The sequence below is a fragment of the Corythoichthys intestinalis genome, chromosome 9, assembly GCF_030265065.1.
Source record: "Corythoichthys intestinalis isolate RoL2023-P3 chromosome 9, ASM3026506v1, whole genome shotgun sequence".
NCBI lineage: Eukaryota > Metazoa > Chordata > Actinopteri > Syngnathiformes > Syngnathidae > Corythoichthys > Corythoichthys intestinalis.
In genome coordinates, this window is record NC_080403.1 from 8,904,979 (window position 1) to 8,917,674 (window position 12,696).

At 39.2% G+C, this 12,696-nt stretch overlaps 2 protein-coding genes across 2 annotated transcripts; one reads left to right on the forward strand and one right to left on the reverse strand.

Annotated features, from left to right (window-relative positions):
- Positions 1–452: 452 nt before the first annotated feature.
- On the reverse strand, positions 453–1,577 carry c9h1orf74 (chromosome 9 C1orf74 homolog). Its single transcript, XM_057845861.1, has one exon. The coding sequence runs from the start codon at positions 1,410–1,412 to the stop codon at positions 606–608; it is 807 nt and encodes a 268-aa protein (XP_057701844.1). The 5' UTR covers positions 1,413–1,577; the 3' UTR covers positions 453–605.
- A 3,721-nt stretch (positions 1,578–5,298) lies between these two features.
- On the forward strand, positions 5,299–11,348 carry LOC130921878 (ubiquinol-cytochrome-c reductase complex assembly factor 2). Its single transcript, XM_057846220.1, has 4 exons — positions 5,299–5,489; positions 6,244–6,318; positions 10,220–10,286; positions 10,375–11,348. Exons 1-4 carry the CDS (start codon positions 5,352–5,354, stop codon positions 10,482–10,484), a joined length of 390 nt encoding a protein of 129 aa, XP_057702203.1. The 5' UTR covers positions 5,299–5,351; the 3' UTR covers positions 10,485–11,348.
- The last annotated feature ends 1,348 nt before the right edge of the window (positions 11,349–12,696 follow it).

Here is a 12,696-nt window from a genome sequence, read left to right on the forward strand (position 1 = left end):
GGAGGTTATTGAAGTTGGTTGGATCCAGGTTAGGGTTCTTTAGAATGGGTGTGATGGAAGCAGTTTTGAGGGATGGAGGGACTACACCGGATGTAAGTGAAGAGTGAATGATGGTGGTGATGAGGGGGGCTATTGAGGGAAGACAAGTTTTTATGAGGGCAGTGGGAAGAGGATCAAGGTGACAGGTAGTGGATTTGGATTTGGTGATGATGTCAGAGATAGCCGGGATTGAAGGAAGGATAAATGAAGAGAGGGTGCTAATGAGGGGAACATGAAAGGGAACAGTTTAAGGCCTAAAAGCTTTCTCATTTCTGATTAACAATCGTGCTCGAGAGTTTGATGGAAAGAACGATTTTTTTCCCCTTACTATATTTCATGTCAAATCAAAAAATTGCCAGGGACTTACGTCGACTCGAATATTGGTCAAATATTTATCATGGATATTCCTATCACAAATTATTACAAGTATACTTCAACCTACAGTCCGTTGTTTCATCTGAATTCCGTGTTGAATTTTTGAAAATGGTTGAGAATCAAGACATACTATATTAACAAGGAGGAAAATCTTTAACAGTTTAATGGAGTGATGAGTACAAGGTGATAAGTCACAAGCAGAGTGACGGCAGAGTGACTGCAGTTTGACAAATAGTGAGCTCTTTTAGGACATTTTGCTGCTGGAATCTCTCTTGAAGGCCAAATTTCCACTTCTCCACGTTGGAAAAGGTCTCATTATGTAGAAGGGCGGGGATGCTGAATGAATACAGACAACATTTATGGCTATTGGTATCTGCTGGCCATGTTGCAGATGCATTGGTCACCATCAAGGGGGTCATAGCAAGACAGTTTTCAAAGCTCTCGGTTTGGTCGAACCAGTATGTGGCAGGGTAACCCAGCAACAGTCCGAAGACGGTGCTCAAGTTCCACACATCCGATCCTTCTGCCACATAAACGCCTTGGTCCGCATCCTTTGTGGTATCAAACCTTTTTAGGAGTGAAAGGAGCGCTCCTGCAATGCTCTTCAGCCCTGCTCTGACAGGCTCCATGATGGCTGGCTTCTCCAGTGAGCTGCAAACGTCAATCACCACAGGACCACCGTTGTCAAGCATCCTCTCTAGATTGGATCGCACCGCAACCAGGTTAACGATGAGGCTGTTACCATTCAAGTCCAAGGTGACAAGGGATCCAGACACAAGCCGGGACGACTGACACGAGCGCAAGAACCGATGCACCTGCTCTGCACTGGCGCTGTTGGCGTCATACAACAGAGCGGGTTTGAGGGCCAAATCAACTGCTAAGAGTTGAGCAGCCACGTTAAGACTCTGAGGGACGGAGAGAGATTTCCTTCCAGTGGACAAACATTGACGGGCTGCGGCAACTACAAGCTCCTGAGTGTTCATAGCTTGACAAATCATACTCCATTTAAATGTTAAATGACACTTTCTGCACAGTTGAGGAACTGTATAATCAATACAACTTAATGTTCTCAAGCCTGTAAACAATAATTAAAAAAACAAAGAAATACAGCGGAAACTACGTATTTTCTTCATTTCATCTGAATCTTTTCCAGTCCAAGATATCTAAAAACACACACACAAAATCTCTGATTACAACAAAATAAATGTACAAAGCTTCAATTAACACACTGAGTTCAAATGCACTCTCACCATTGGCTAGAATGTGACAGGGTTACGTAACAGGCTGAGGAGCCATTAAGTCAAAGTCAGAGAGATTTCTTGCAATCCAAACACCAGCCGCAAACAAGCCCAGATTGACCAGTAGATTCCTGAAAAACAAACATTAAAAGTAAACCACTGTACTAAAGGATTAAATCATTTACATAGTCTTTGTTTTCTTGGCCTGGACAGAAATTGAGGATGGGTTTTGGCAGTGACTTATGACATTTCACAGAACATAAAAAGGCAAAGAGATGCATTTTTTAGGTATATATCTGGGGATAAGAACAGAAAAAAATACTCTTAAATTATTGACATGCAAAAAGCATGCAAATAGATGCCACAACATGGCGGTTGCAAAGCACTGCACTGAGCTCATTAGCTTTCATACACTACTGTTTGGCATCTATGTTAGGGTGACCAAATGTCCTCTTTTGCCCAGACATGTCCACTTTTCACATCCTGTCCGGGGCGTCCGGTGGGGTTTTATAAATTCATGAAAATGTCCGATTTACATTATTTTTCACGGGACCAATTAGCTTGTGTTGAAATTGACTGATGTTTTGCTCAGAATACTACGGTTCTGTGCTGCCTGTGACATGTTCCCTGAGAGCCTGCCCAGTTGTTAACACTTATTAAGATCAATACGTATATAATCAAATGCTCACATACCCAAAAGAGTAATCAAGTCGCAAATACCTTTATTCTATTTTGGATACAAATTTGCGTATAGGTGCACTGTTACAGACATGGCGTTAACTGTCATTTCTCATTCACAAACAAACCTTCGTTAGTCGTGACAACAGCAACTGCTGACTTCTGTCGGAGCTTTATACTGCTGTGATCTGTAAAATCCAGTTTGGTGACGCATAATTGTGCTGCCGATGATTGTAATCTTTTACAGAAATTCACTCAAGGTGGAGATTGTCAAAGAAAGATAATAATTTAAGGTCAACGCAATTCATATAGGCAATTCATTGATATATAAATAAGGTTTAAAAAGGAATAAAGTAAAAAGTTGTGTTGTTTTCTTCTAATTGTATTGTTTTATTTGTGTGCACCGTAGCTCTTACAGTGTGTTTACATCAAGGACAGAATAAAGGTTGTAAACCATCAGTTTGAGAGACCATCTTTCCAATCGGGATGCTACAGTGCATAATATTTATGTGCTTACTTCTTACTGATCTGAAGAAATTTTGTACAAAAGTGCTGAGAACAATCTTTACTGTTTGTAAAGTGAGGTGGGGCACACTGTTGATTGCTATTACTCTCTTAGCAGGTATGTTTACAACATGATAAAAACATCCTATTAGTGGTCCGAGTCCATCTGTATTAGTAGTAGTGAATTAACAATATTTGCAGCATTATATATAGTCACTGGTATGGATTGATTTGGCCTGCTTAACTTCCATTCAGTCATGGCGGTTTTTAATTCATCGATGTAGTATATGGACTGCGCGTCCCATGATCACTCTGGGCTCACACAGCCAACGGCATGGGACTTGTGGGGGAGCCACCGTAGCACATCTAGATTGCTATTTGGTGATATCTAGTGTGTGCGCGCGAGTGTTGTCGGGCATTAAAAAAAGTTAATAAACGCCACAGAAGTCATGTATGCTCATTACTGCACAACACCAGCATTTGACAATCGACTTTCATAAACAGGACGAGTTTGAAGTACAACGCTCTTAATTTGCCACTCATTGTTTATCTTGTAACTGTGAGTTAGCGCTCTGTGACCCACGGTCTTAACCTGTCTGTAATCAAAGCGAGGTTATTCTCAGCAGCCAAGTCGGCAACAATATATTGGCAGACTTTGTTGTACATATCTGTAAAGACAGTTTTTGTTTATTATGTACGAGTGGGGATAGCATATCAGCTCGGCCAAACAACGGACCGGCACAGTCCTGAAGCCGGCAAGCCGCCTCCTTAAGTTTCTGTCTTTACTCACGAGCAATGGTCCTCATGCGCCACAGCTCCCACCTTTCATGCAGTTTGGGGGAGGAGTGGAGGAGAGGGACCGCTACCGGCAGAGTTTGTTTTTTTCAAGGCAAAGTTGCGTCAGACATTTTAGCGAGAGACGACAAAAATAAATTTGGAAATTATATTTTGAGAGTTTTTCATTTGGATCGAATGTTTTTGCGTATTGAATCGAAGAGAGCTTATTGAACGGTTCAATATAAAACAGAGTATTGTTGCATCCTTAGCTAATTGGGTAGCTGTCCGTGAGCTAGGCCACCCTAGGCATTATGGGAAATATAGTTTTGTACTGCTGCGTTTGAAAACATGCGGGTTGAGTCATTTGTCAGTTAATTTCGGTTATTGTTTGCGTGCAATCTAGAACATTGAGTGAGAATAACAACTAAGTGGGAATAACAATTTCTCAACAACAATAGTTGTTATTGTAATTTATTTTAAAAAATAAAATAAATTGGCACATAGCCTACTGTGTGTGCATTGACTGGTCTACATTTTCATGTGTCTGCATTACATTATTATTTTATTTGTATTATTATTTGATTCCAGGTTTGCTTTTTGTAATTATTATTATTTGCGTTGTTATTGTTCCATTATTATTTTGCCTGTTGAGTAACCTCTGAGAATTTTAATTTGTGTCTTTGGTTATAGAATGTAATTTTTCTATTCAGAGGGAGGAGGCACACTTTAAACAAAGTGATATAGGCGTCTTTGAGGGAACTTCGAGGAAAATTCAAATATTTTGAGGCTGGGCCGAGGGTTCTCTCTCTTTTTTGGGGGGGAAATCAAAATATGGTCACCCTAATCTATGTCAAAAAAAGGACAAAAATTAAAATAAAGTCCTGTTGACGTCAACTTGTTGGTTGGCGGTGCTCATGATACTATTTAGATGCAAAAATAAATAAACTTTCATACATCCCACCCTCTGACAAGGACAACCTTGTGTTGACAGGATGCTAACGCTAGCCGGAAAGAGCTAAAAGACACGTTGTATAAACCGTCTACTTGAACTCACCTTCTGAAATCATTTCTGTCTGTTGCGAACTTGCACGCCGAACTTATCCAATCTGACATGCTTGGAGAGCTGGACGAGCTATTTTTGCCCCCTACTCCGCTCATGATGTGAATAGCTGCACCCGGTAAGCCTAGCTTGGTAACGAGGATGAGCAAACCGGAAGCTACTTTACCAAAACCATAGACATAACTAGTAGGACACTTTGGAGTGCGTACCTATCACGACACTAAACTGGTAGGGGCAATATCAGCGATTAGTAGAAGACAGAACGAATAGAATACAAAGAACAAGATTGCTGGCACATTGTGCTGCACACGATTACGCATAACGCCGTATAATTACAAAAAATATGGGAATTGGAAGGAAAACGTGAAAGTAATAAATTATTGTATTATCTCGGGCTCGCTTTACAAATCTGATATAAACCTGACAATGAGGTAAAATTAGTGTACGTTGGTGAAGAAATCAGCATATTACAACTTTATTTCAATATTATTTTCAATATCCATACATCGCATTCATCGAGAATGTTGCCCTCTCCAACATGTCTGACATGTGCACGTCTGTCAGCTACGCTACTACGGTTTAGGCGCATCTATTGTTGATGTCTGTGCGCCAAACATTTCGTAATTCGTGTGACGTCATTATTAAATCGCAAATACGGCGTACGCGTGACGAATCTGACGATGTCTGCCACTCGCTACCGTCGCTTCCTCAAACTGTGCGAGGAATGGCCACGGGACGAAAGCAAGAAAAGCCGAGATTTGGGAACGTTTCTCCGGCAGCGAGTGGCAGCCGCTTTCCGCGAAGGTGAAAACACGCAGGTAGGTCAACACAGACGAGTATATTTCGCTGCTATGTAGCTAGGCTAACTTGGAAACATTGAGCGTTTGACCTTGCTCGCCTTCACCTTCATTTCATCGCGGTGATGCTCATTAGTTCTGAAATAGAATAGAATAGCCCTTTATTGTCATTTTACGGTTATACAATGAAATTGTGGAGCATCTCCCTATACAGTGTAGGACAAGTACAAAAATCTCGAAAGTGGCTTGCAAGAATAAAATAGAAAATCTAAATAAATATGTATGAGTTAGTCCTATGTTCAGGCAGTGCAAATAATTGAAGTGAAGTAGCAGTAATTGACAGTGGAGGCATTATATATTGCACAAGTAAAAATCTCGAAGTGGCTTGCAATGAATAAAAGTATAAAATCTAAATAGTATAGAATATGTATGAGGTAGTCTTATGTTCAGGCAGTGCAAGTAATAACAATTGTCTTTACAATATAGTATTCAAGCGATCATTGAGTTCATGGGTGTGTCAGTAAAGCTTACTTTTTCTTTTCTGTATTTAAATGTTACCTCTCCTGTGTAAACTATTTAATATTAATAGTTGAATTCAGAAGCCTTCCCTTAAATTGCTAGTTACTTATGGCCACAATATACAAAAGAATGACATTTTTAATTCATATAATATTCTCGTTTCAACTTTTAAAATTGTGTGATTCAAATAAAAAGGCCTTTTGATTTCCTCAGATAGGTTGTGTCCTAATGTGATTTTGTTGTCTTGTCTCTGCAGATCCCAGACACTGAGAAGTGCGATCAGACTTACGAAAGTCTAGCAAGAATTAACGCAAACACGTATAAACAGCGAGTAAGTAAATATTAACTCAAAGATGAATGACTCTTTTGAACTTGTTTTCCTTAAATCTCCTGTCAATTTTGTAACTATAGTGTGTCATACTGAAAAAAATCCTAACATTTAGATTGTAGCTGCAGGAGAGCACTGAAACATTAGCTCTCTTTATGTAAATCAGAACAGTTCTGCAGGCTTGCAAACTACAATCAAAACAGTAAGCTTTTTAACAATAACTTTCTCATTCACACCAGTGATTATATGATACATTTCAGGCAAGAGCGTAGGTTTGGTCTCAACATTGGTAAGGACATTATAACAGCATAACCTGCATGTATTGTTTTTTGCTGGGGACGAGACATTAATAACACCAAACAGACTGGGTGAACAGGGATGAGGGCTACATTTCGAACCTAATTAATTGATAGGCTAATAATCAAAGCAAAAATAAATCTGTGTTGACTTATACTAGCTTTAATGTGTATTGATTAGGTCAGGCGTCGGCAACCCAAACTGTTAAAAAAGAGCTATATCGTACCATAAAAACAATTATGCCTGGAGCCGCAAAAAATTATAAGCCTAATGAAGGCAACACATGCTGAATGTATCTATATTAGCTCTATTAACCTACTATCAAAATGACTAAGTTGGCTTAAAATACATAATGAGCCTTCATGATTTAATGTTTATTTTCCCTGCAGTGCATCCAGCGTACCATGTGACTACTATGTTGTATGATGCCACCTCAAGTTTAACTTCATTACAATATTAATGAATTAATGAATTGTTTCATTGTTTTTAAAGAGAATATGACATGAGAAAAAAAGTCTTAAATGGCATTATTATGTGAATTAGAATCATATTTTGAGACGATTCAACTATATACAACAATTTAGCAAAGCACAGATGACGAGAAATTAGTCTTATAATCTGCCGGTTAGCCACGCCTACCATTATAGGGCTTTAGCGTCCCCAACAGGTGGATGACGTCAGCGGTAGACGGGGCTCATCGGTTTTACTATTCAGCCCATTATTCAGAACGAGGAAAACGCGACGAAGAGAGCCGCAAAATGTCATTGTTTCAGTCTCTCTACTCCAATATTTTTACAGGATATTCTTTTTATCCAAGTATTTTTCCCCAATAGCTATATAAATGGCTTGAGAAGGACCAGTCAGCCCGTCGAGGGGGAACTATTCACAACGAGGAAAATGCGACGAAGAGAGCGGCAAAATGTCAATGTTTCTGTCTCTTTACTTCAATATTTTTACATGATATTCTTTTTATCCAAGTATTTTCCCCAATTGCTAAATAAATGGCATGGTCATGACAAATAACAGTCTTGTGCTGAATAGAATATGAAATAATAAAAATGCATTTATTCAGGACGACATGGCAAAATTACTCCATAATGGTCAAAACTGTCGACTTCACCTTTACTGTCGCACCTCCCGAACGATATTTTATGACACCTAAAGCGGACATATGTCATTTCCCTTCCCCGGCTTCGGAGAATGTAAACAAACCAGAAGGCGTGACAGCTAGCCGACATGCTAACCCGAACCGAGTGATGTTTCAAAGTCTTCGAAGCGGAAAATCACACATAACTATCCTGGATTATTTGACATGACGACCCGGTTGTAGATTGTCTTCGCGGATCGGCAAACCGCCCGGCGGAGAGCAATTTACAGTTCGTTCCCCGGAGGAGGGTGGCTGGAGTTGTTGTGCAGCTAACGTGCTGCTGCTAATGAGCATTAGGAGAGCTTTTTACATGCCTATCAATGATCAAACGTAAGTAGTCCTTCATTTAAAGGAAGTTTGTAGTGTTTACTTTGTAATCGCTGTATTCGTATTTGACATAATACAAAACAAGATGTTTACTCACTTCCTTGTAAGTCCAATGGTCCCACAGTAAATATCCACGGTGAATGGGAACCTTTTGAAACTCCAAAAAGGCGCATACGCCTCTCCGTCATACAGAATGATTTTTCTGCAGCCGTTTGGCTGGCGTGATGCGAAAAATAAACGTATTAATTCGCAAAATCAGCTGAATCCTTCATCCTCATACACAACAGTATACTGTAGCGTGAAGAGGACGTCTTCTACCGTACATGTCACAGCGCCCTCCTCCTCAATGCAAGACCGAAGCCGGAAGTCACTCATTTTCATGGCGCGGGATTAAAAAAACTAAATAAAAATAGCGATCGCTTCCACACACATCCAAGCGGCCCATATCATTCAGGGGCATAAAATACCGCGTGTATTATGAAATAAACATGCTTTTTCGTGTCACAGGCACTTTAAGCATTAGGGCCACGCACGCTGCCGCACTTCACAGTCACTATAACTATGTAAGGTAGTGAATTCCTGAATTCCACCTGTCACTCTTCAAAAACAAAAACGTGTCACTCTTTAATTATGTAAGGTAGTTATTCAAATATGCCACAAGGTGTCAATGGCGAGTTTTACATTAATTAGGGATCAAGCCAATGAGTGTGTTTTTTTGTCCCTTGACTGACGCCGTAGTTTGTTTTATCCACAGTGGAAGAGAGCAGGGAGAGTGGACACATGCATTCAGATTCGTAGCTCGGACCGCGCCGTTTATTGGCATAAGCTTCGGCAACTCTTTCACAACACACATAAGTATCATACAGTGAAAATACTACAAAACTAATACTCATATCTTTCAAAAAATGTCACCAAGAAGAAAAGTGCTTCAAACTGTATTACTGAGGCCCTATTCTCATACAGTTAACACAACAATGCAAAGAGAACTGGCATTCACAATCAAAATAGAGGCACAAAATACACAGAAAACTTACTCAGACTTTGGTCAAACTATATTTAAACATTTTAGCAACTTCTTTAGCTAAACAACTACACTGGATGGCAATATTTAGTCACAATACACAAACTATGATGCTGGGAGTCATTTTCAGGAGTCTTGTGAAGACAACACTCAAATGAACGTGAATCACAATAGACCCAGTCTAAAAAAATTAAAAAAAAATAAAAATACAGGGAGCTACCACGTCAGTCGAGGGACAAAACGCACTCTTTGGCTTGATGTCTTATTAATGTAAAACTCGCCATTGACACCTTGTGGTGTATTAAAATCAGTACCTTACATAATTAAACAGTGACATTTTTTTTTTTTTTTTTTTTTTGTTAAGAATGACAGGTGGAATTCAGTAATTCACTACCTTACATAGTTAGAGTGACTGTGAAGTACGGCAGCGTGGCCCTGTGACGTCACCGCCCTGCGACGTCAACAACAATGGCGAGCTACTAGTTTATTTTTGGATTTAAAATTTTACCAAATTTATTAAAACGAAAACATTAAGAGGGGTTTCAATATCATTTATTATTACTCGTACTAACAATTAACTTTTAAGAACTACATGTCTTTTAATCCGTGGTTCCCTTTAATAAAATGAAAAATCTTAAATCACAGTTTTGCATCAGTAGTTAGCTGTTTTGAGAACATCAATGGGTTATTTCTGTGCACCTTTGGGGCTACCTGATGCTTAAGGGCAACATATTGGTCATCTCTGCTCATGGGGGGTTATAAAATAACACCCAAAAAAACAACATGTAACTTTGAACAATTCAGTTTTTAACCTGAGTGAACAATCCATTAATTATTCAGGGTTTAAATTGATAAAACATACAAAGCCTGTAAAACACAACACAAGAAAATATTCATCAACGCATGTACCACCAAATGGGAAAAAACAGCATCCACTTGGCCTGTCTATTATTAAGATCTTCCCTTTTCCCATTTACGTACTGTCCCTGCTCATTTTCTTTAAAAGCATCAGCATTCTGTTAAAACTTTAGCATACTTTCAAATATCGGCACATGCCAAATGTCAAGTATTTGGGGAAAAAAAAACATTTTTTTTTTCATGTCTGCTCTTAGTTTCCACGTGTGAGAGATACCAGCTTCACGGGAGTCACAGCGGAAGAGTGTAAATTACTGTGGTCAAGTAAGAACAAATTTCAGCCAAGATGGATACCTTGCTTACACTGCTAGCAGTAACGTTTCTCTTCATTGCATTTTTTTTTATTGTTCAGGTAGTGTGCAGCAGTCAGATGATGAAAAAAAGAGTTTGTGGAAAACTTTAACAGAGAGATTTTCCTCCAAGACACCAGAGGATGTTCCAGAGAAAACACCTGATAAATAACATTTTATGAACTTTTTTTTTCTATGGAAATAAAAGATTATTGCTTTCTTTATTGTTGGTATTTTTTTATTTCGGTGCTAACTTTGCATGTGCAGTGCTGGACAAATGCCATTTCTGTCAAAGCTCTCTCCAAGGGAAATACAATTTTACTTGAAATATGATTATTTGCATACATTGATTTTAAGATCCTCAAGAACGATACAGGTAATGGTCAAGCAGTTTATTATTTACAACTTAACATTTTAGTAATATAAAATCTGCACAAGTGGACAAAATACGTGAGAACAGCATACATTGACCATTTCAGCTATATATACGGTACCTGGGCAATATTTATTTATTATATTTATTTATATATTTTTTTTTAAAAAGAATTGAACTGAACTGAACATTTTGGCTCAGGTTTTGTCCCTGAAAATGGCTGTAATTTGTCAAATACTCCAGAAGGTCATGTATTGTGTCATGTAAGTAATTTTATATTTATATGTACATATGGTGTAAAATTTGAATCATATACTGTATCTTACATCATATATCAAAGGATGTCACGAATGACATCCCGATTTTACATGGACTTTTGGAACAAATACACCCCCAGGTCAAAAGTTATGCTACACTTCACAACTCTGTAAAATCAGTGTCTCAAAACTTTTGACTGTGAGTGTATTCACATGATGGATTTGCAGAAAGTTGTATAGCAATATTTTGTATCTGATATGTACCAACAGGGTACATACAGTGCCTTGCAAAAGTATTCGGCCCCCTTGAACCTTGCAACCTTTCGCCACATTTCAGGCTTCAAACATAAAGATATAAAATTTTAATTTTTTGTCAAGAATCAACAACAAGTGGGACACAATCGTGAAGTGGAACAAAATTTATTGGATAATTTAAACTTTTTTAACAAATAAAAAACTGAAAAGTGGGGCGTGCAATATTATTCGGCCCCCTTGCGTTAATACTTTGTAGCGCCACCTTTTGCTCCAATTATAGCTGCAAGTCGCTTGGGGTATGTTTCTATCAGTTTTGCACATCGAGAGACTGACATTCTTGCCCATTCTTCCTTGCAAAACAGCTCGAGCTCAGTGAGGTTGGATGGAGAGTGTTTGTGAACAGCAGTCTTCAGCTCTTTCCACCGATTCTCGATTGGATTCAGGTCTAGACTTTGACTTGGCCATTCTAACACATGGATACGTTTATTTTTGAACCATTCCATTGTAAATTTGGCTTTATGTTTTGGATCATTGTCCTGTTGGAAGATAAATCTCCGTCCCAGTCTCAGGTCTTGTGCAGATACCAACAGGTTTTCTTCCAGAATGTTCCTGTATTTGGCTGCATCCATCTTCCCGTCAATTTTAACCATCTTCCCTGTCCCTGCTGAAGAAAAGCAGGCCCAAACCATGATGCTGCCACCACCATGTTTGACAGTGGGGATGGTGTGTTCAGGGTGATGAGCTGTGTTGCTTTTGCGCCAAACATATCGTTTTGCATTGTGGCCAAAAAGTTCAATTTTGGTTTCATCTGACCAGAGCACCTTCTTCCACATGTTTGGTGTGTCTCCCAGGTGGCTTGTGGCAAACTTTAAACGAGACTTTTTATGGATATCTTTGAGAAATGGCTTTCTTCTTGCCACTCTTCCATAAAGGCCAGATTTGTGCAGTGTACGACTGATTGTTGTCCTATGGACAGACTCTCCCACCTCAGCTGTAGATCTCTGCAGTTCATACAGAGTGATCATGGGCCTCTTGGCTGCATCTCTGATCAGTTTTCTCCTTGTTTGAGAAGAAAGTCTGGAAGGACGGCCGGGTCTTGATAGATTTGCAGTGGTCTGATGCTCCTTCCATTTCAATATGATGGCTTGCACAGTGCTCCTTGAGATGTTTAAAGCTTGGGAAATCTTTTTGTAACCAAATCCGGCTTTAAACTTCTCCACAACAGTATCTCGGACCTGCCTGGTGTGTTCCTTGGTTTTCATAATGCTCTCTGCACTTTAAACAGAACCCTGAGACTATCACAGAGCAGGTGCATTTATACGGAGACTTGATTACACACAGGTGGATTCTAGTTATCATCATCGGTCATTTAGGACAACATTGGATCATTCAGAGATCCTCACTGAACTTCTGGAGTGAGTTTGCTGCACTGAAAGTAAAGGGGCCGAATAATATTGCACGCCCCACTTTTCAGTTTTTTATTTGTTAAAAAAGTTTAA

Excerpts from the sequence above, each read along its gene's own strand:
- LOC130921878 (XM_057846220.1), top strand. The coding sequence starts at position 5,352 with ATGTCTGCCACTCGCTACCGTCGCTTCCTCAAACTGTGCGAGGAATGG. Across the intron at positions 5,490-6,243 it reads GCGAAGGTGAAAACACGCAG|ATCCCAGACACTGAGAAGTG; the intron begins GTAGGTCAACAC and ends TTGTCTCTGCAG. Across the intron at positions 10,287-10,374 it reads GTGTAAATTACTGTGGTCAA|GTAGTGTGCAGCAGTCAGAT; the intron begins GTAAGAACAAAT and ends TTTATTGTTCAG.
- c9h1orf74 (XM_057845861.1), bottom strand. The coding sequence starts at position 1,412 with ATGATTTGTCAAGCTATGAACACTCAGGAGCTTGTAGTTGCCGCAGCC.